Genomic DNA, 19,931 nt, shown 5'->3' with positions numbered 1-19,931 from the left:
AGATCCTATAGAGCAGTGCTTCTCAAAGGAGGCTGCTTATCCGATCCCAGCCATGAAGTGATTTTTAGAAGGACACTGCAAATGAAGAGCTGGTGATACATCATAAAATCATTACTGGAATGCCAACACAACAAAACAGACAGTGGAGATTAAACTGAGATGCCCGATAGAGCTGAGCTCCACTAGCATAAGTACCAAGTGCTTAACTCACTACAGTTAAGCTCTTCTGGGGTGATGATTGCCATGGATTGTCCCTGGATTCTTCTAGGATATTCGCTCTTCTGGGGTGATGATTGCCATGGATTGTCCCTGGATTCTTCTAGGATATTCACATCACTGCCACTTGGGTGTTACCAGAGTTGGCGTAGGTCTTCAGCAAATCTGCCAGCCACAGGATTTCACAGTCACAGTGAAGTGCGTTAGAGTCCAGCCGCCTTTGCAAAGGAAGATGCAGCCAGTGAGAAATGGAAATAAGTAAATGTTAATCCATCTTAGACAGACAAGGGCCTCTTGATCCCAAAATCACAAATGAACTTGAATCAACAAACCCATAGTGGTGCTTAATGGCTATAAAGCTTTGGGATAAGACTATGTTTTTTACAACAAATTCTGAGACAGTCCAGCCCTCAGAGCCTTGGGCTAGTTGGGGAAGTGAAGTCTATATACATAATTCAATAAAATAAAAACCCAAGAGTAAAAAAAAAATGACCTAGAATAACATTAGATAAAGATGGAACAAGGCAGTGAATGATTAAAATGAGTGCTCAAATATATTTTAAGCTCAAGACAAAGGACAAATATAGGCTGCATCAATCAAGAAAAGTCCTAAGAATGAGATAGGACAGGAAGCATGCAGAAAAACCAATGATAACAATTACAACAACAAAACTATCACCACCATTGAACTCAACATATCAGGAACTGTATTATTATACATTATCTCACTTAATCCTTAAGCATCCTAAAAGGTAGACTATTACAATAGAGTTGCATCCTATGCCTAGGGTTTATTTCTAAAACCATAAGGCAAAAAATTATATATAAATAAATTTTTCTGGGAAATTTCTGATGAAGTGTCATTCTGAAGCCTGACATATCTCTCAAAAAGTATAATATAGGCAGGTAGTTGTTTTGGTTTTGTTTTGATGTTTTTGCCTCCACCATTGGAAAAGATTGTTGTTTGTTCAGTTAAACCCCATACAAAAGCATAGTAGTAATAGAGAAAGGAGTGCTAGAAATAGCTAGACAACACTTAAAGACATACACTGTCATCTGAGTTTTCTATGAATTGACTCATTATTAAAAATCTTATGAGGTAGGTACTAGATCTCTAATGTGGAAATAAAGAAAGGAGATCCAGAGAAGTTCAAGTGAATTACTCAGGGTCAGAAAGCTACAATGTGGCAAAGCCTGGATTTTAAGTTAAGCTTAAAACAAAGTTCCTATTCACATAGCCAAAAGCTCTCACAGTGAGAGAGGAGACTGAGGACTGAGTGAAGTTACTTCTCCCAACCATTGTTTCTCCAGGATTAGCTCACAGAGTCAACTGACAGAAATTGATCCTACTAATGAAATTGTCACTGTTTTGACAAACAGGTATAACAATAATCTATTAAATAAAATGCAGAAATAATGCCATTCCAGTATGGTATGATTTCTATGCTGTGACTTGGAGAGGCTGACTAATTTACATAAGCACACTCAACAAGCTGTGGTGGACCCCATATCTGAACCAGCTTCATGTGACTCTAAAACCTACTGCTAAAAAGTATAACCTGTACATTTCAGTACAGAACTACAGGCTTAAACTCTGATGAGTAAATTAGATGGCTTGTATATGAGCAGTCCTTACTGGAGAGTGCCAGAGGAAGAAACACACCAGCCCTGTATGTTTCAGAAGTGAGAAAATTGACACATTCAATGAGGCCACTGCTATCAGGAACCCAGAGGGAACAGAGGAGATGGGATGGGTGGGGAGGGCAGCTGTGGATTCACAAGGACGGTTGCAATGCTGGAAGGGGAGGTTAGAGAGTTCTTTGGCACAGATACAGGAACAGGGATGCCATGAGCACTCTCTACCTAGTACTGGTAAAATGTTACCATTGGATCTAAACCTAAGATTTTATAGAGTGAGTCACATAGCTGAGCAAACTGAAGAGAGAAAGGGAAGTATCTAGATAAAAAAGATGGCATTCATCTACAAGGAGTTTGCCAAACATCTGGAAGGAACCTGAAAATAGAGAAAAAAATGACTGTCAGTATATTCCAGATTCTAATTAAACTTCATCCACCTTAAACTCTTCTTGGTTCTATCCTGCAGTAATTTATCGGCAATTTCTTTGCTACGCTCTCTCATCTATCAATTATAAAGGAATTTTATCCTATTGTCCAAACCAGAATGTAGTTCTTAGTTTGGCTGGTGATTTCTTACCTATCCTAAAGAAAAAAATAGTCTTAAGGTATATGTCTTATTTTATTTTATTTCACTGAAGAGAATCAAACAAACAAAACACCCCTTTTGGATCAGAGTTTGTTTCTCCAAGTTTTCTATATTTCTCTTGGGTCTAGTTCATTGAATTCTACAGAACAGGCACTCAGCAGTATCTAACTGAAAATGACTTTCAAGATGATGAAGGAAAACAAAAAGATGTCAAATAACTTTCTTTTGATTGTAAGACATTACTTAGTATAAAGAGAACTTATGTGTAGAGGTCTTTAAAAAATGGATAGTCTTCAGTGTACTTAATAAATTTTAGTTATATGCACCCTAAAATAAAAGGGATGGAATAGAGTATAGAGACTCTGTCTAGACTGAGTCTAGAGTAAAATACGCACCACAGCATTAAAAATTTATTTCAAGAATTTAAAGATGGTTTTAAAAAAAAGTCTTCCTCTTCTAATTTTGGTGACTGATCTCATGGTCCCTATTAAAAGACTAATTTATTGTCATATTCTCTGAGTCATCCATGTATTCATTTTACATTTTAATTGATTTAATCTGTTCTCCATATGTCTTTACTCTTTCATAACGCATATTCTGATTATTATAAGCACTCCATAATCCCCGATTAAAAAGAACCAGGTAAATGAATAACACAGAGAAATTAGATTTTGCTGAAAAGGAAACACAAAAGGTATTATACTTACAATCTTTTCATAGATTCCAAGTGATTAAATGTTCCTGGAACTAAATGTGAAATTTGGTTATGTAAAAATCTGTTGAAAGAGAGAATATAACAAATCAACTTTTTGTAGAAAGAGTACAAGCAGTATATTAGCTTTTATTCATAGTTCAGTGATTATATTTACTTAGTAGAAATGAATTTAAAAGCAATGTTAATTCAGAAAAGAACTTGGTTTTTTTTACCATCTCATGACCATTCAGAAATAAGGAAAATTATAAACCCAAATTCTGACTTGTTAATTAGCCCAGCAAGATAGATTGTGCACCAAAACAGTTTTCAGATATTTTCATGGGCACTGACCTAAACTCTACAAAGAAAATGAGCAGAAGCCAGAGACACTAATCACCTTCAAGTAAAAATGTAAGGTTAAAGAGCAAAATACAACTTACAGCCTCTCAAGCTTTGGTAAATGTTGAAATGATTCTGGATCCAAAGTTTCTATCTGATTAAAATGCAGGTATCTAGAGGAGTTTTATAAATAGAAAAAAAAACAATTTAAACTTAATTATTTTTTCAGATCCAGATTTTCTGATCAAATTGAAATGTCAGTAACTTTCTAGATTTCTTATACTACATGGGAAGCAAATGAAATCATCACATAGGAAGATTAAATAAAACTGAAGAAATGGGCATGGCCTTTCATAAAACTGCTCGGCAATATTTAATATAAAATAAGATCTACACATACTGAGTCTCTGTAGCATTTAAGCTGAAAACTCAGTCCTGTTGCATTCACTTTCAAAATATATGGATACTTAAGTGGCCCAATATTGTGAATGTAATTCACACCCTTGAACTGCATAATAGAAAGAGGATAAAACAAGAAATTTGTGGTTATACTTATGAAAAATGGATATTTCATAAAAATCCATCAACATAATCTAAATTATAGTACATATAAAACTACGTGACTAATGTCATTTAAATATACCATTCAAGATGTCTCCTTACTTTCTGTAATTTACACATTTTTGGTATAACTCATTTCCCCCAATTTTTCTGAATACTGTTTTCTCGAACACTGCTTTTTTCCTTATGTAAAACATAAGCACTCACCCTTCTAACTGGGTGCATAAATGGCTTAGTGCTTCGGTTATGTGAACCTCCTTTCCACATACCGCCAGAAGAGAGGAAGCCATTCCCACATTCACTGCCAATAAGCACAGTTTTTAAATGTTTACTACTTCAAGAGACTCTGGGGACCCAAATGAGTAACTGAATTAAAATACTGACAGTTACAGTTCTTTATCATAAATCAAAACAAAAGAAAGCTTTCTCAAAACTTACTCTCAACACTATTAGAGATTTAACTTTTTGAAATAACTGTAATTTTATGGTCACCAGCTGTGGTAGTTAGATTCAGTTGTCAACTTGGCCAGGTGAAGGCACCTAGTTTTGTTGCTGTGGACACGTGAACCTCATCTGTTGCTGATTACATCTACAGTCTGCTAGGAGGTGTGCCTGCTGCAATGAATGACGTTTGACTTAATTGGCTGGTGTGCTTAAATGAGAAAGAGCAATGTAGCACAGACCAAGGAGCTCAGCATACCTCATCTCAGCACTCACAGCTCAGTCCAGGCCTTTGCAGATACAGAAAGGAATTACCCTGGGGAAAGTTGTTGGAACCCAGAGGCCTGGAGAGAAGACCAGCAGAGACCATCTTGTGCCTTCCACGTAAGAAAGAACCTCAGTGGAAAGTTAGCTGCCTTTCCTCTGAAGAACCAACAAAATAAATCCCCTTTTATTAAAAGCCAATCCGTCTCTGGTGTGTCACATTCCAGCAGCTAGCAAACTAGAACAATACCTGACTCCGGATCCTCGCTGATCCGCTTACCTCCCCCTACACAGTGCATTCCTTGATGATGATGATGATGACAGGGTCCTCATTGTCTCTTTATCTTTTCACATACTCAACAATCTTTATTGAATGAAATGAAAGTCTCAACTGCTGAGGCTCTGTGGTGGTTAGATTCAGCTGTCAACTTGGCCAGGTGAAGGCACCTAGTTCTGTTGCTGTGGACATTAGCCAATGGTAGGTGAACCTCATCTGTTGTTGATTTACATCTGCAGTCGGTTAGGAGGTGTGCCTGCTGCTATGAATGATGTTTGAGTTAATTGGCTGGTGCTTAAATGAGAGAGTGCAACGTAGCACAGCCCAAGCAGCTCAGCATTCCTCATCTCAGCACTCACAGCTCATCCCAGGCCTTTGGAGATGCAGCAAGAAGTCAACCTGGGGAAAGCTGTTGGAACCCAGGGGCCTGGAGAGAAGGCCAGCAGAGATCGTCTTGTGCCTTCCCACATAAGAAAGAACCTCAGTTGAAAGTTAGCTGCCTTTCCTCTGAAGAATTAATGAAATAAATCCCCTTTTATTAAAAGCCAGTTGATCTCTGGTGTGTTGCATTCCGACAGCTAGCAAACTAGAACAGGCTCCTAGCAACCTGATACTGATTTTAAAGGCAGCCTGACTCAAAGTACTCTCCTGGGATCATCAAATTGTTCAGTCAAAAAATTCAGTATCTAAGGTTTCCAGTCAGCTGGGTGATGGCATTTCCCTTTGTTCAGTTTACAGCTCCTCCTACCCACAGACCCACTCCCAAAAGGCTTTAACTGCTTTTTAACCAAATGATTTTAAAACAGTGAATTAGCTATAATTTAGGACTTTGAAAATAAAAGTCATCCAACTTACGATATTATGGTACTGATATGAAGCAAAATGTAAGACAGATGTAGATCTGCAAATAGCCACAGTCGCAAATTCTAATTATAACTGATCCTTACAAAGCATCAATTTTACACAAATGCTTATCCAGAAGCACACCATAAACCACAAAATTAAAAGAGAATTTCCTCTTCCAGGTACATGTGGAATTGTCTAGCTATGATTATGGAACTACTTCATATATGTTTTTGATATTTCCTCCTGTTTTCTTCCCAGACTTTGCCCCTTTCTTCTTTAAAAATTAATGTTCACCTAATATTAGTCTTTTCAGTACATGTAAATTATAGCCATGATTTTATAATTGTCTGTTATGAATATCTTGTTGCCCCATTTTATGTTGAAAACTTGTTGAATACAGTGCCTTCATGAATCTGTCCCTAAATCTAGATGTTTTCTAGATACTCCCATCGGTTTTTGCTAAGATCTAAACTCTTTGTTTCAGACTCTCTGAAGAAGAAATTATTCAACCCATTATACATAACTTCATCTCCTCAAAATATATTTTATGCCATGTACAATAAGCACAGGAAAGCCATTCCTACTTGAATAAATAAATACTTATCTAGATATATGAGCACTCTGTGCACTTCTAAATCACATGGTTTCAGGGAGAGTTCTCCAAAGCTCTTAAGTGTTTTGAAAATATGTCTGTGCTCATTCAACCAATGAAATTTGAAAACAAATAAATATTTGCAGCAGGAGAATGTCATACTGCATTACAACACACTTCAGCTGTTTTCCATCCACTTTGGTAAAACTGTACATTAACTTGAACTTTTCAGAAATTGGTTTAGCTAATTTAGTGAAACATGAGTGGCCAAGCAAACAAACCAGGAAAAAAAATCCTTTGAACAATATATTCTATTGAGAAATTAACATGCTGACTTCATAGCAAAGTCTGATTTCATTGACAAAAAACCAAAGATGGGGTTTAATTACATCCATGTATACTAACTATAAATACATGAACTTTGAAAAGTTTGCTTTCTCCAAAGTAATGACATCATAAATGAAGAAAATAAAAGGCATATGTGCAGTCACAAAAAGAAAAAAGAAATAGTGTGCAATAAAACCAACCCCCTCTTCTCCCATTGCACTGGATCCTTCTACCACAAAAGAGCTTTACTTGCTCCTGTTAAATTGTGAGGACCACCAAGACAGGGAATTTGTCTTCTTCTTTGTATCACAAATGCATAGCACAAGATCTGGTGTACAGTAGAAACCAAATAAATGCAAAATGGATGTACAGATGGTTGGAGAGAAGGGCACTTTGACAGAAGGATGAATAAACAGTCAATCACTGCTTTTTCATTTTCATGCACATATTACTAGGTTTAGCTATCTCCACCCCATTTGGTATAGGCATGCATCATGCAAAAATAGTCAATGTTCCTATGAGAGGCAAAAAGGCAGATGATATCAAAGAAATTAAACCTCAGAAGAGAAAGGGCACTTACAGTTGCTCTAGAGAGGCAAGTCCCTTAAATACTTGCCTGTCAATTGACTGGATTTCATTCTTGTACAATTAGCTGAAACAAGAAACATTGGGGAGGATTAGCACACAAACAAGAGGTAATAACTTAAGATGGAAAAGAAGAATTAAGTTGACATATGGAGACATTTAAAATTAAGGATTGTATTAGAGTACGAGCAAAACATTTACATGGTAAGTATGGTTCCTCTCACAGAGGCTCACCTTCCCTTTCTAAAAAGAAAATATCAAATTGATCAAAAATAAATGTCTAAACTGGAGATGGTCAAATCATTCCTATTTGTCATTACATAATTTATAGATCCTTAAACTATGACTTATAAATTGTTGATGACACATTTGCTTAAAAGCCTGAACATAATAAAACCACTTCACCAAAAACATGTGCAAAATTTTCATTATAGAAAAAAAATGCATTGAATATGATATTCTATAGCTGATATTGACAGAATGTGAAAATATCCAGAAATGACTTGGGGAGTAAACAACATGAAGACTGAATGGTGTCTTGACTCACTCTTGCACCCAAAGTTTTATTCTCATAAAACAGAAGCAGCAAGGATTTTCTAGAAGGATCACATAAATTGGCCTGCCACCTATTTTTGTATGGCCTGAAAGCTAAAAATAGCTTTCACATTTTTAAATAGTTTAAAAAGATCAGAAGAAGAATATTTTGCAGCATTGAAAATTATATGAAATTCAGATATCTGTGTCCATAAATAGAGTTGTACTTGAACACAGCTGTACACAACCATATCTATACACTCTATGACTACCGTTGGGCTACAGTGGCAGAGTATTTGTAACAAACACCATATGACCCACAAAGCCTAAGATATAGATTATCTGGCTCTTTACAAACATCTGACCTCTAACCTAGCAAAGATGAAGATTTTCATAGCAAAGTGTATCACAATTTCAAAAAGAACTACAAAACTCCATATATTGAAGATACTCATCTATTTTGGCATGACTTTTGGTTTTGGAGCTGTCTCCCTCATAATACAATTCCGTAAGAGCAAAGATCCAATGAACTTCAAAAACTGTGCTTTAAATAATAGAACATTTCTGTACTCAGATACACGGTGACATATAGTGCTATTGGCATCTTCTATAATCAATGTGGCTTCATTGTTGATGCAGATAGGTGTACAAATCAAAATCCAAGCTTTTTCTACATTTTGACTGGAGGCAGAAATTTCTTTACAAATTTGATTCCCGATGAATGAGTTTTTATGTACTTATCCTGCCAAGCCACATTTTTTGCCTTAATACTTATTATACTGCATGCTTCATAACAGAAGACAAAGTGTTGCAATATATTTTAATTAATGTTTGGCACTGAGCCAAGTTTAAAGGGACCTGCTCTGCTTTCTTTAATTGTTGCAATCCACTAAGTGGGTCTCACTTCTCCCTCTTTGTACATTTGCTAAGGTTGCCTCATAAAGCCTTGCGAGCCCTTGCACTTGGCAGCCCAGTGCCAGCACTAGAGGCACAATATGGCACTTACTTATCAGGCTGCACGGATTTGAGTCCTTGGGCTGCCACTTACTAGCTGAGTGATGTTGAATAAGACAGTTAGCCTTTCTGAGCCTCAGTTTCTTCTGTAAATGGAGATAATAGCAGTGCCAATAGGATGCTTGAAAAAAATTAATTAATTAATTAATATGTTTAAAGCTCTTAGAATACTTCCAGTAAGAAAGTAACTACTATTTTGATCTCCATTATTATCAGCATACTTAAGGAAGGTGTATTAGTTAGGGTTCTCTAGAGAAACAGAATCAACAGGGAACACTTGCAAATATAAAATTTATGAAAGTGTCTCATGTGACCGTAGAAACGCAGAGTCCAAAATCCACAGGGCAGGCTCCGAAGCCGATGACTCCAATGGATGGCCTGGATGAACTCCACAGGAGAGGCTCACCAGCCAAAGCAGGAATGCAAACTGTCTCCTCTGAGTCCTCCTTAAAAGGCTTCCCATGATTGGATTTAGCATCACTAATTGCAGAAGACACTCCCCTTTGGCTGATTACAAATGGAATCAGCTGTGGATGTAGCTGACGTGATCATGACCAAATCCTATGAAATGTCCTCATTGCAACAGACAGGCCAGCGCTTGCCCAATCAGATAAACAGGTACCACAACTTGGCCAAGTTGACACCTGTCCCTAACCATGACAGAAGGTAAGTCTGAATGTGGGTTTTTGTGCCCAACTTTTTGAGTGAAACAAAAAACAAATATCAATACTAACATCACATCGCAACTATGATTTAAAACTTCATAGTAAAGGTATTCTTTTAAAGAGCATGTAAAGCAAATGAATCAAACCAATATGAGTGGCTATGTGTTTAAAGACACTGGGCAGCATTTGTTTTCATAAGAATAATTGGGTATGGGTCATCTATTAATAAATTATAATTAATTTTTTACTTCATCATAGATTAATCCTTTGAGTGTGTGTACTAACTAGCTCAAGAGTTCATTTCATCATTGGGAAATCTGAAAAACGAGAGAGATTTTTGGATTTAGAAGTAAGTAGGGTTCCTGGAAATACATGAAAATTTAACTTTTAAAAATATACTTTGGTACTACTCACTACATATACAAGGCTGAAATGGTCAATAAAATTCAGAAGAGTTCTTAACACTGTTACACTATCTCCTAGATCAGTGCTTATGAAAATGTGCTCTACCAATGAGACACAAGCACACAAAATGTGCCCTACCAATGAGGTCTGTCTCTCCAAGAAGAACAAGATGGGAACTCCAAATAGCTAGGTACTGTTGTCACACCAGGATTCTTTCTCTTCTTAGCTCTATCCCCTGCTCTTTGGCTCTTTTAGTCATTGATGATCCATCTTCTATTTCTGCCTACTGTGTTATCCCATCCCCAGAATCTGTCTTATCTATGGCCAGTGGGTATGATGGACATGCTTCTGTAGGACAGAAGGAAGAAAGGTTGCACATGAATGCTTTGAGAGTAAGTGGCCAATAGACAAGACTTTAAAAGTATCCTTTAAGAGAGACTGTCTTAAGTGAAAAACAGAGTATCCAAACTACTTCACATAAAAAAAGTTCACAGAGTGAATACTAAGGTGCTCTTAAGTAATTAAAAAGCAAACTAAAACAAAATAGACAAGACATTAAAAAAACACAAAACAACCACATTACAAATGTTGGTATCAGCTAATGCAATCTGTTTTATGAGAAATCTAAAGCTCCCCTCTGGAACTTGTACAGCATTTAAAATGAAAAATAAAATAATAATTATAAAAAAGCAAGCAAGCAAAGAAAAGCTCAAAATATAAACAGAAGGTCTGTTCCTCATTTTATAAATGAGTAACAATAGCTTTAGCAATGGCCAAATAATATTAACAATTAGTATAGTATGTCCAAAATGATGGAGAAAATGTTTATACATAATACTTTCAAACATCTTTTTTGAGGAAAACATTCGAATAAACATTTAAAGTTAGCTCTGTGGCTAATAGCTACTGACATCTAAAATCTTAACAGATTTCAAAATGTGCATTAACACTAACAATATGATATTGTTTTTTTTTTTTAAAAAAAACCAACATAAAGATGTTTAGGTTCACTTATGACATAAATTTTCAATAAAAATAATTGCTATAAATCCTTCATTAAAAATGAGTGCATTGAGTGGGCAATGGTGGCTCAGTGGCAGCGTTCTCATCTGCCATGCTGGAGAGACCCAGGTTCGATTCCCAGAGCCTGCCCATGCCAAAAACAAAAACAAAAACATGAGTGTATTTGACCTGAAACTGTTGATCTGTATTCCAGTGGCCTTGATTCTTGAAGATAATTGTATAACCATATAGCTTTTACAGTGTGAATGTATGATTGTGAAAACCTTTTAACTGACACTCCCTATAGCCAGTGTATGGACAGGTGAATAAAAAAGTACATAAAATATATAAACAATAGGGGATATAAGGGGGATGGGATGTTTTGGGTGTTCTTTTCATTTTCATTTTTATTCTTATATGTATTTTTGAAGTAATGAAAATGTTTAAAAATTTATTGTGATGATGAATGCACAAATAAATGGTGATACTGTTGAACCACTGATTGTACACTTTGGATGATTATATGGTATGTGAATATATCTCAATTAAATTGCATTAAGAATGAGTGTATTTGAAAAGCTAGCTAAATTCTAAAACTAAGAAAAATTTACTAAAAACATATGGCACATGTTTCTCAACTATCTGGAACCAAGAATTATATCTGAGTGTTTGATTAATACTTTCTCATTTTAAAATAAGTGCTTCTTAAGGGAATTAAACCAGTACTTCCTGGAGATGTCATTTCTAAACTACAAAGCTGATTTTATCCAACAGAAGGTTTTTTAAATGATAATGAATCAAGTTAGTTTAAAAAGTAAAATTAAATTTAATTACAAAAACATAAGAAACAGTGAAAGCCACTCAGAGAAATACTAGGAAAATTAGTGGGAATTGGCAACATTCCAAAAGAATTCATAATTTATATCTTTACATCTCCCCTACTGCTGGAAAACCCCTAAGTGATTCTGCAATTCAAAACTTCTATGAAAGCTTAAATTTTGCAAAAGGTATGCCAGTTCATATTAGCAAGCAAATGTAAGTTATCACCTTCCTTATCTCAGGAATTCTGATTTCTACTTCTAAAATGATTTTCAGTGTCTATGCACTTAAAATTGTACTCAACCTATTTTATTTAAGGCTTAAAAGCTAAATACTAAAAATCACATAAGGTAGCACTTTATACTGACAGCAACTCATTTTAACAATCCCAGCCTAAACTGCACTCACCTGAAAATAAAACCTCTTTCAAAAAGGAATATATTTACAATAATGCACAAATAGTTGAAAATTTAGCCCAATGATTAAATAGTCCGAATATAGATAACATATGCTTTGGAGTTAAAGAACTGTCCATGCACTTACAGATATTTTAAATTTTTCAAGTCCTCAAATGATTCACTAGTTATCTTCTTGATCTGATTATTGTTGAGAAGCCTATGAAAGAGAGTTTCAATAAGATATTTTTTTAATCTACATTCTTATAGCCTTGGGAAAAGGTCACAACATACTTCCAGAGAAGATGGCAGCTTAGTAAGGTGTGTGGGTCTTAGTTCCTCCTCCAGAACAACTACTAAAGAACTATAAACAGTAGAGAACAGCTCCCAGAGCCACGACAGAGACCAGACACACAGCGCACCCCATTCAGGAATGGCTGGACTGGCTAAGAGACTCCGCTGTGGTGAGGTCCCCGAGAGGTGTGCCCTTCCCCGGGCCGAGGTGGCTGGCAGCCAGAGCCCCTCCCTCCCTCCTTCCCGGGCCGGCTGGGAGCTTTGGATCGGGTTCCCCAAGCCGCGGCAACCGGAGCCCCTTCCACACACGCGGCTTCCTGGGCCGGCTGGAAACCTTGGATCGACGGTTCGCCAAGCCGCGGCGGCCGGCGACCCTCCCCCACATGTGGCTTCCCAGGCCGGCTGGTAGCCTCGGAACAGCAGTCCCCCAAGCCGCAGTTTTCGATGACCGCAGCCCTTTCCACACACGTGGCTTCCCAGGCCGACTGGGAGCATCGGAACAGCAGTTCCCCAAGCCGCGGCGGCTGGCAACCCTCCCCCACATGCGGCTTCCCAGGCAGGCTGGTAGCCTTGGAACAGCAGTGCCCCAAGCCACGGTTTCCAGTGACCACAGCCCCTTCCACACATGTGGCTTCCTGGGCCAGCTGGGAGCATTGGAACAGCGGTTCTCCAAGCTGCGGCGGCCGGCGACCCTCCCCCACACACGGCTTCCTGGGCTGGCTGGAAACCTCAGAACAGCAGTCCCCCAAGCCGTGGTGGCCGGCGACCGCAGCCCCTTCCACACACGTGGCTTCCCGGGCTGGCTGGGAGCATCAGAACAGCGGTTCCCCAAGCCGTGGTGGCTGGTGACCCTCCCCCACAGATGACTTCCCGGAGGGAAAGGAAGGAGTCTCCAACAGTAGTAGACACTGAGCCCAACCTAACATCAATAGTGGTAATAAGGAACAACTTCTGACTACTAAAAATAGGCCCTCAGTTCAGGCGAAACTGATCAAGGCGGAAGTTGCCAATTGGGCTAAATGAAAAAGAGGAAAGGGGGCAAAACAGAGCCTTCTGCGGCTGTTTCTATGGAGGTTTTGTTGCCTCTTGGCTCAGCGCTGGGATTAAATAGGTTACAACTGCCCCAACGGCAGAAACAGGCTGCTTTTAGGGCTCTCTACCACCTGAACCTTCCCCGCGGGAGGGGTAAAATGCAACTCAGGTGCAATCCCTCTCTCAAGGAATTCACATCCCAGGACTTCACAATTTGAAGCCATTAAAATCAACCTACAACCTTTCCTCTGTCTCCACCACACACCCAGCAGCGAGAGTCTTCCAAAGTTAAAGGAGCCACAACATCTTTTGCTGGTGGGCCCTGCAGACAGACAAGTACCACGTACTGGGCAGGATAAGAAAAACAGAGCTCAGAGACTTCACAGGAAAGTCTTTCAACCTGCTGGGTCCCACACTCAGGAAAATCTGATTAAATGCCCAGACGCCAATAAAAAATAACAAATCACACCAGGAAAATCAAAGATATGGCTCAGTCAAAGGAACAACAAATAGCTTAAATGAGCTACAGGAGCTGAGACAACTAATTCTGAATATATGAACAGAAATGGAAAACCTCTTCAAAAACCAAATCGATAAATTGAGGGAGGACGTGAAGAAGGCATGGGATCAACAAAAAGAAGAAATAGAAAGTCTGAAAAAACAAATCACAAAACTTATGGGATTGAAAAACACAGGAGAAGAGATGAAAAAAAAACAATGGAAATCTACAATGGTAGACTTAAAGAGACAGAGGATAGAATTAGTGAACTGGAGGATGGAATATCTGAAAGCCAAAAAGAAACAGAAACTATGGGGAAAAGAAAGGAAAATATTGAGCAGGGGTTCAGGGAATGAATGATAATATGAAGTGCACAAATTATGTGTTGTGGGTGTCCCAGAAGGAGAAGAGAAGGGAAAAGGAGGAGAAAAACTAATGGAAGAAATTATCACTGAAAATTTCCCAACTCTTATGAAAGACCTAAAATTACAGATCCAAGAAGGGCAGCGCACCCCAAAGAGAATAGACCCAAATAGGCATTCTCCAAGACACTTACTAGTTAGAATGTCAGAGGTCAAAGAGAAAGAGAAGATCTTGAAAGCAGCAAGAGAAAAACAACCCATCACATACAAGGGAACCCCAATAAGACTATGTGTAGACTTCTCAGCAGAAACCATGGAAGCTAGAAGACAGTGGGATGATATATTTAAATTACTAAAAGAGAAAAACTGCCAACCAAGACTTCTATATCCAGCAAAACTGTCCTTCAAAAATGAGGGAGAAATTAAAACATTCTCAGACAAAAAGTCACTGAGAGAATTTGTGACCAAGAGACCAGCTCTGCAAGAAATACTAAAGGGAGCACTAGAGTCAGATACGAAAAGACAGAAGAGAGAGGTATGGAAAAGAGTGTAGAAACGAAAATCAGATATGATATATATAATACAAAAGGCAAAATGGTAGAGGAAAGTATTACCCAAACAGTAATAACACTAAATGTTAATGGACTGAATTCCCCAATCAAAAGACATAGACTGGCAGAATGGATTAAAAAACAGGATCCTTCTATATGCTGTCTACAGGAAACACATCTTAGACCCAAAGATAAACATAGGTTGAAAGTGAAAGGTTGGGAAAAGATATTTCATGCGAATAACAACCAGAAAAGAGCAGGAGTAGCTATACTAATATCCAACAAATTAGACTTCAAATGTAAAACAGTTAAAAGAGACAAAGAAGGACACTATCTACTAATAAAAGGAACAATTAAACAAGAAGACATAACAATCATAAATATTTATGCACCGAATCAGAATGCCCCAAAATATGTGAGGAATACACTGCAATCACTGAAAATGGAAATAGACACATACACCATAATAGTTGGAGACTTCAATTCGCCACTCTCATCAATGGACAGAACATCTAGACAGAGGATCAATAAAGAAGCAGAGAACTTGAATATTACAATAAGTGAGCTAGACTTAACAGACATTTGTAGGATATTACACACCACAACAGCAGAATACACCTTTTTCACAAGTGCTCATGGATCATTCTCAAAGATAGACTATGTGCTGGGTGACAAAGCAAGTCTCAACAAATTTAAAAAGACTGAAATCATACACAACACTTTCTCGGATCATAAAGGAATGAAGTTGGAAATCAATAATAGGCAGAGTGTCAGAAAATCCACAAATACGTGGAGGCTCAACAACACACTCTTAAACGACAAGTGGGTCAAGGAAAAAATTACAAGAGAAATTAGTAAATATCACGAGGCGAATGAATATGAAAACACAACATATCAAAACCTATGGGATGCAGCAAAGGCAGTGCTAAGAGGGAAATTTATTGCCCTAAATGCCTATATCAGAAAAGAAGAAAAGGCAAAAATTCAGGAATTAACTGTCCACTTGGAAGAACTGGAGAAAGAACAGCAAACTAACCCCAAAGCAAGCAAAAGGAAAGAAATAACAAAGATTAGAGCAGAAATAAATGAAATTGAAAACATGAAAACAATAGAGAAAATCAATAAGACCAGAAGTTGGTTCTATGAGAAAATCAATAAGATTGATGGGCCCTTAGCAAGATTGACAAAAAGAAGAAGAGAGAGGACGCAAATATATAAGATCAGAAATGGAAGAGGAGACATAACCACTGACCTCACAAAAATAAAGGAGGTAATAACAGGATACTATGAACAACTTTACGCTAATAAATACAACAATGTAGATGAAATGGACAAGTTCCTAGAAAGGCATGAACAATCTACGTTGACTCAAGAAGAAATAGATGACCACAACAAACCAATCACAAGTAAAGAAATTGAATCAGTCATTCAAAACCTTCCCAAAAAGAAAAAAGTCCAGGACCAGAGGGCTTCACATGTGAATTCTACCAAACATTCCAGAAAGAATTAGCACCAACTCTGCTCAAACTCTTCAAAAAAATCAAAGTGGAGGGAAAGCAACCTAATTCATTCTATGAAGCCAACATCACCCTCATACTAAAACCAGGCAAAGATATTACAAAAAAAGAAAACTACAGACCAAAATCTCTAATGAATATAGATGCAAAAATCCTCAACAAAATTCTAGCAAATCGAATCCAGCAACACATTAAAAGAATTATACATCATGACCAAGCAGGATTCATCCCAGGTATGCAAGGATGGTTCAACATAAGAAAATCAATTAATGTAATACACCATATCAATAAATCAAAGCAGAAAAATCATATGATCATCTCAGTTGATGCAGAGAAGGCATTTGACAAGATTCAACATCCTTTCTTTTTGAAAGCACTTCAAAGGATAGGAATACAAGGGATCTTCCTTAAAATGATAGAGGGAATATATGAAAAACCCACAGCTAACATCATCCTCAATGGGGAAAAATTGAAAACTTTCCCCCTAAGATCAGGAACAAGACAAGGATGTCCACTATCACGACTATTATTCAACATCGTGTTGGAGGTTCTAGCCAGAGCAATTAGACAAGAAAAAGAAATACAAGGCATCAAAATTGGAAAGGAAGAAGTAAAACTATCACTGTTTGCAGACGATATGATACTGTACGTCGAAAACTCGGAAAGATCCACAACAAAACTACTAGAGCTAATAAATGTGTACAGCAAAGTAGCAGGTTACAAGATCAACATTCAAAAATCTGTAGCATTTCTATACACTAGCAATGAACAAGCTGAGGGGGAAATCAAGAAACGAATTCCATTTACAATTGCAAGTAAAAGAATAAAGTACTTAGGAATAAATTTAACTAAAGAGACAAAAGACCTACACAAAGAAAACTACAAAAAACTATTAAAAGAAATCACAGAAGACCTAAATAGATGGAAGGGCATACCGTGTTCATGGATTGGAACACTAAATATAGTTAAGATGTCAATCCTACCTAAATTGACTTACAGATTCAATGCAATACCAATCAAAATCCCAACAACTTATTTTTCAGAAATAGAAAAACCAATAAGCAAATATATCTGGAAGGGGAGGGTGCCCCAAATTGCTAAAAGTATCTTGAGGAAAAAAAAAAAAAAGCTGGAGGTCTCATGCTGCCTGACTTTAAGGCATATTATGAAGCCACAGTGGTCAAAACATCATGGTATTGGCATAAAGATAGATATATCGACCAATGGAATCGAATAGAGTGCTCAGATATATACCCTCTCATCTATGCACATTTGATCTTTGATAAGGCAGTCAAGCCAATTCACTTGGGACAGAACAGTCTCTTCAATAAATGGTGCCTAGAGAACTGGATATCCATATGCAAAAAATGAAAGAGGACCCGTATCTCACACCCTATACCAAAGTTAACTCAAAATGGATCAAAGATCTAAGCATTAGGTCTAAGACCATAAAACCGTTAGAGGAAAATGTAGGGAGATATCTTATGAAACTTACAATTGGAGGCGGTTTTATGGACTTGAACAGACACCTCTCAGAAGAGGAAATACAAATGGCCAAAAGGCACATGAAGAGATGCTCAATGTCCCTGGCCATTAGATAAATGCAAATCAAAACCACAATGAAATATCATCTCACACCCACCAGAATGGCCATTACCAACAAAACAGAAAATGACAAGTGCTGGAGAGGATGCGGAGAAAGAGGCACATTTATCCACTGTTGGTGGGAATGTCAAATGGTGCAACCACTGTGGAAGGCAGTTTGGCGGCTGCTCAAAAAACTGAATATAGAATTGCCATATGACCCAGCAATACCGTTGCTAGGTATCTACTCAAAGGACTTAAGGGCAAAGACACAAACGGACATTTGCACACCAATGTTTATAGCCGCATTATTTACAATTGCAAAGAGATGGAAACAGCCAAAATGTCCATCAACAGACGAGTGGCTAAACAAACTGTGGTATATACATACGATGGAATATATGCAGCTTTAAGACAGAATAAACTTATGAAGCATGTAATAACATGGATGGACCTAGAGAACATTATGCTGAGTGAGACTAGCCAAAAACTAAAGGACAAATACTGTATGGTCCCACTGATGTGAACTGACATAGAGAATAAACTTGGAATATGTCATTGGTAACAGAGACCATCAGGAGTTAGCAACAGGGTAAGATAATGGGTAATTGGAGCTGAAGGGATACAGACTGTGCAACAGGACTAGATACAAAAACTCAAAAATGGACAGCACAATACTACCTAACTGTAATGTATTTATGTTAAAACACTGAATGAAGCTGCCTCTGAGCTATAGTTTTTTTGTTTGTTTGTTTTTATATATATTTTTTGTATTCTTTATTTTTATTTTTTCTCTATATTATCATTTTACTTCTTTTTCTGTTGTCTTGCTATTTCTTTTTCTAAATCGATGCAAATGTACTAAGAAATGATGATCATACATCTATGTGATGATATTAAGAATTCCTGATTGCATATGTAGAATGGAATGATTTCTAAATGTTGTGTTAATTTTTTTTTAATTAATAAAAAAAATGGTCACAACATTATTAAGCTACAGGCCTTAATATCAACATACACTAAATGCTACATTATCACAAAAAATGTCATTTTTGGTATATAACTCTTGTGATTACAAATTTTCCCGAGTAATGATTGCCCATATCACCCCACATTATTTCATCTTTGTATGTAATACAAAAATAAGTCTCTCCTATACACAGGAATATATACCTTTATTCTACTACATCTTAGATTTTCTACTTTAGCCATGATCATGGTCAATTTAAAGACAATCATAGAAATATAGGGTGGTCTGGCCAGGTGTGTTATTAAAAGTACGTCAGCACATTCAATGAGTGATCCATTTTCACAGATAAGGACACTGATATGCAGTGCAGCTAAGCAATTTGCCCAATGAGGGCACACAGTCAATTGGTGACATGGTTCCTGCTTCTATTTCCCTGCACATTCCCCTTTGCCAATCACTCACCATCCTGGTGCAGAAAAGCAGATTCAAATAAGCTTTCCAATGTGTTAACTGTACTGTCAATCACTCAAGCAGTGGTCCTGCCTCTTCCCCTAGTTTATCCACTCTGGACATCTAAGTACTGGGACATAAATGAACTGGAGTAAAAAGTCTCGTGTGCATGTGCTGGACGTAGGAGGAACACTAATCTTCCAACCTTACCATCAAAGATGCAGAAAAGTATCTACAATCAAACCTCCTCTAACAAACAAAAAATGATGCCATAAGCGGGGTACAAGGGTACTTCAGTGGTAGAATTCTCACCTGCCACGGGGAGGACCCGGTTCAATTCCTGGTCCGTGCACTTCTCAAAAAACAAACAAACAAAAGTTTCATCAAATGGTGCTGCAATAACTGGATACTCACGTGGAAAAATAATGAAATGTGACCTGCCAAATAGTATATGAAAAAAAAAAGTGATGCT

At 37.4% G+C, this 19,931-nt stretch overlaps 1 protein-coding gene across 16 annotated transcripts in view; it reads right to left on the bottom strand.

Annotated features, from left to right (window-relative positions):
- Positions 1 to 278: 278 nt before the first annotated feature.
- The window catches only part of LOC143673271 (tripartite motif-containing protein 60-like), a 337,056-nt gene continuing 317,403 nt past the window's right edge, over positions 279 to 19,931 (bottom strand). For 7 of the 16 annotated variants that reach the window (XM_077147577.1, XM_077147580.1, XM_077147579.1 and 4 more), the window contains 5 exons: positions 7,398 to 7,433; positions 4,242 to 4,335; positions 3,575 to 3,646; positions 3,148 to 3,216; positions 279 to 434 (listed from right to left, as the gene is read on the bottom strand). In XM_077147577.1, coding sequence (XP_077003692.1) covers positions 329 to 434; positions 3,148 to 3,216; positions 3,575 to 3,646; positions 4,242 to 4,335; positions 7,398 to 7,433 — 377 coding nt within the window. In that variant the 3' untranslated portion in view covers positions 279 to 328. Of the gene's footprint in view, positions 435 to 1,667; positions 2,231 to 3,147; positions 3,217 to 3,574; positions 3,647 to 4,241; positions 4,336 to 7,361; positions 7,434 to 8,152; positions 10,333 to 12,348; positions 13,004 to 19,022; positions 19,897 to 19,931 lie in introns of those variants that run through there. The other 9 variants (XM_077147586.1, XM_077147585.1, XM_077147587.1 and 6 more) reach the window with 7 other exon arrangements.

The sequence above is a fragment of the Tamandua tetradactyla genome, unplaced genomic scaffold (genome assembly GCF_023851605.1).
Source record: "Tamandua tetradactyla isolate mTamTet1 unplaced genomic scaffold, mTamTet1.pri scaffold_73_ctg1, whole genome shotgun sequence".
NCBI classification, from domain to species: domain Eukaryota; kingdom Metazoa; phylum Chordata; class Mammalia; order Pilosa; family Myrmecophagidae; genus Tamandua; species Tamandua tetradactyla.
Note: the sequence above shows the minus strand (reverse complement) of the source record. Positions and strands in the feature narration are given on the sequence as shown.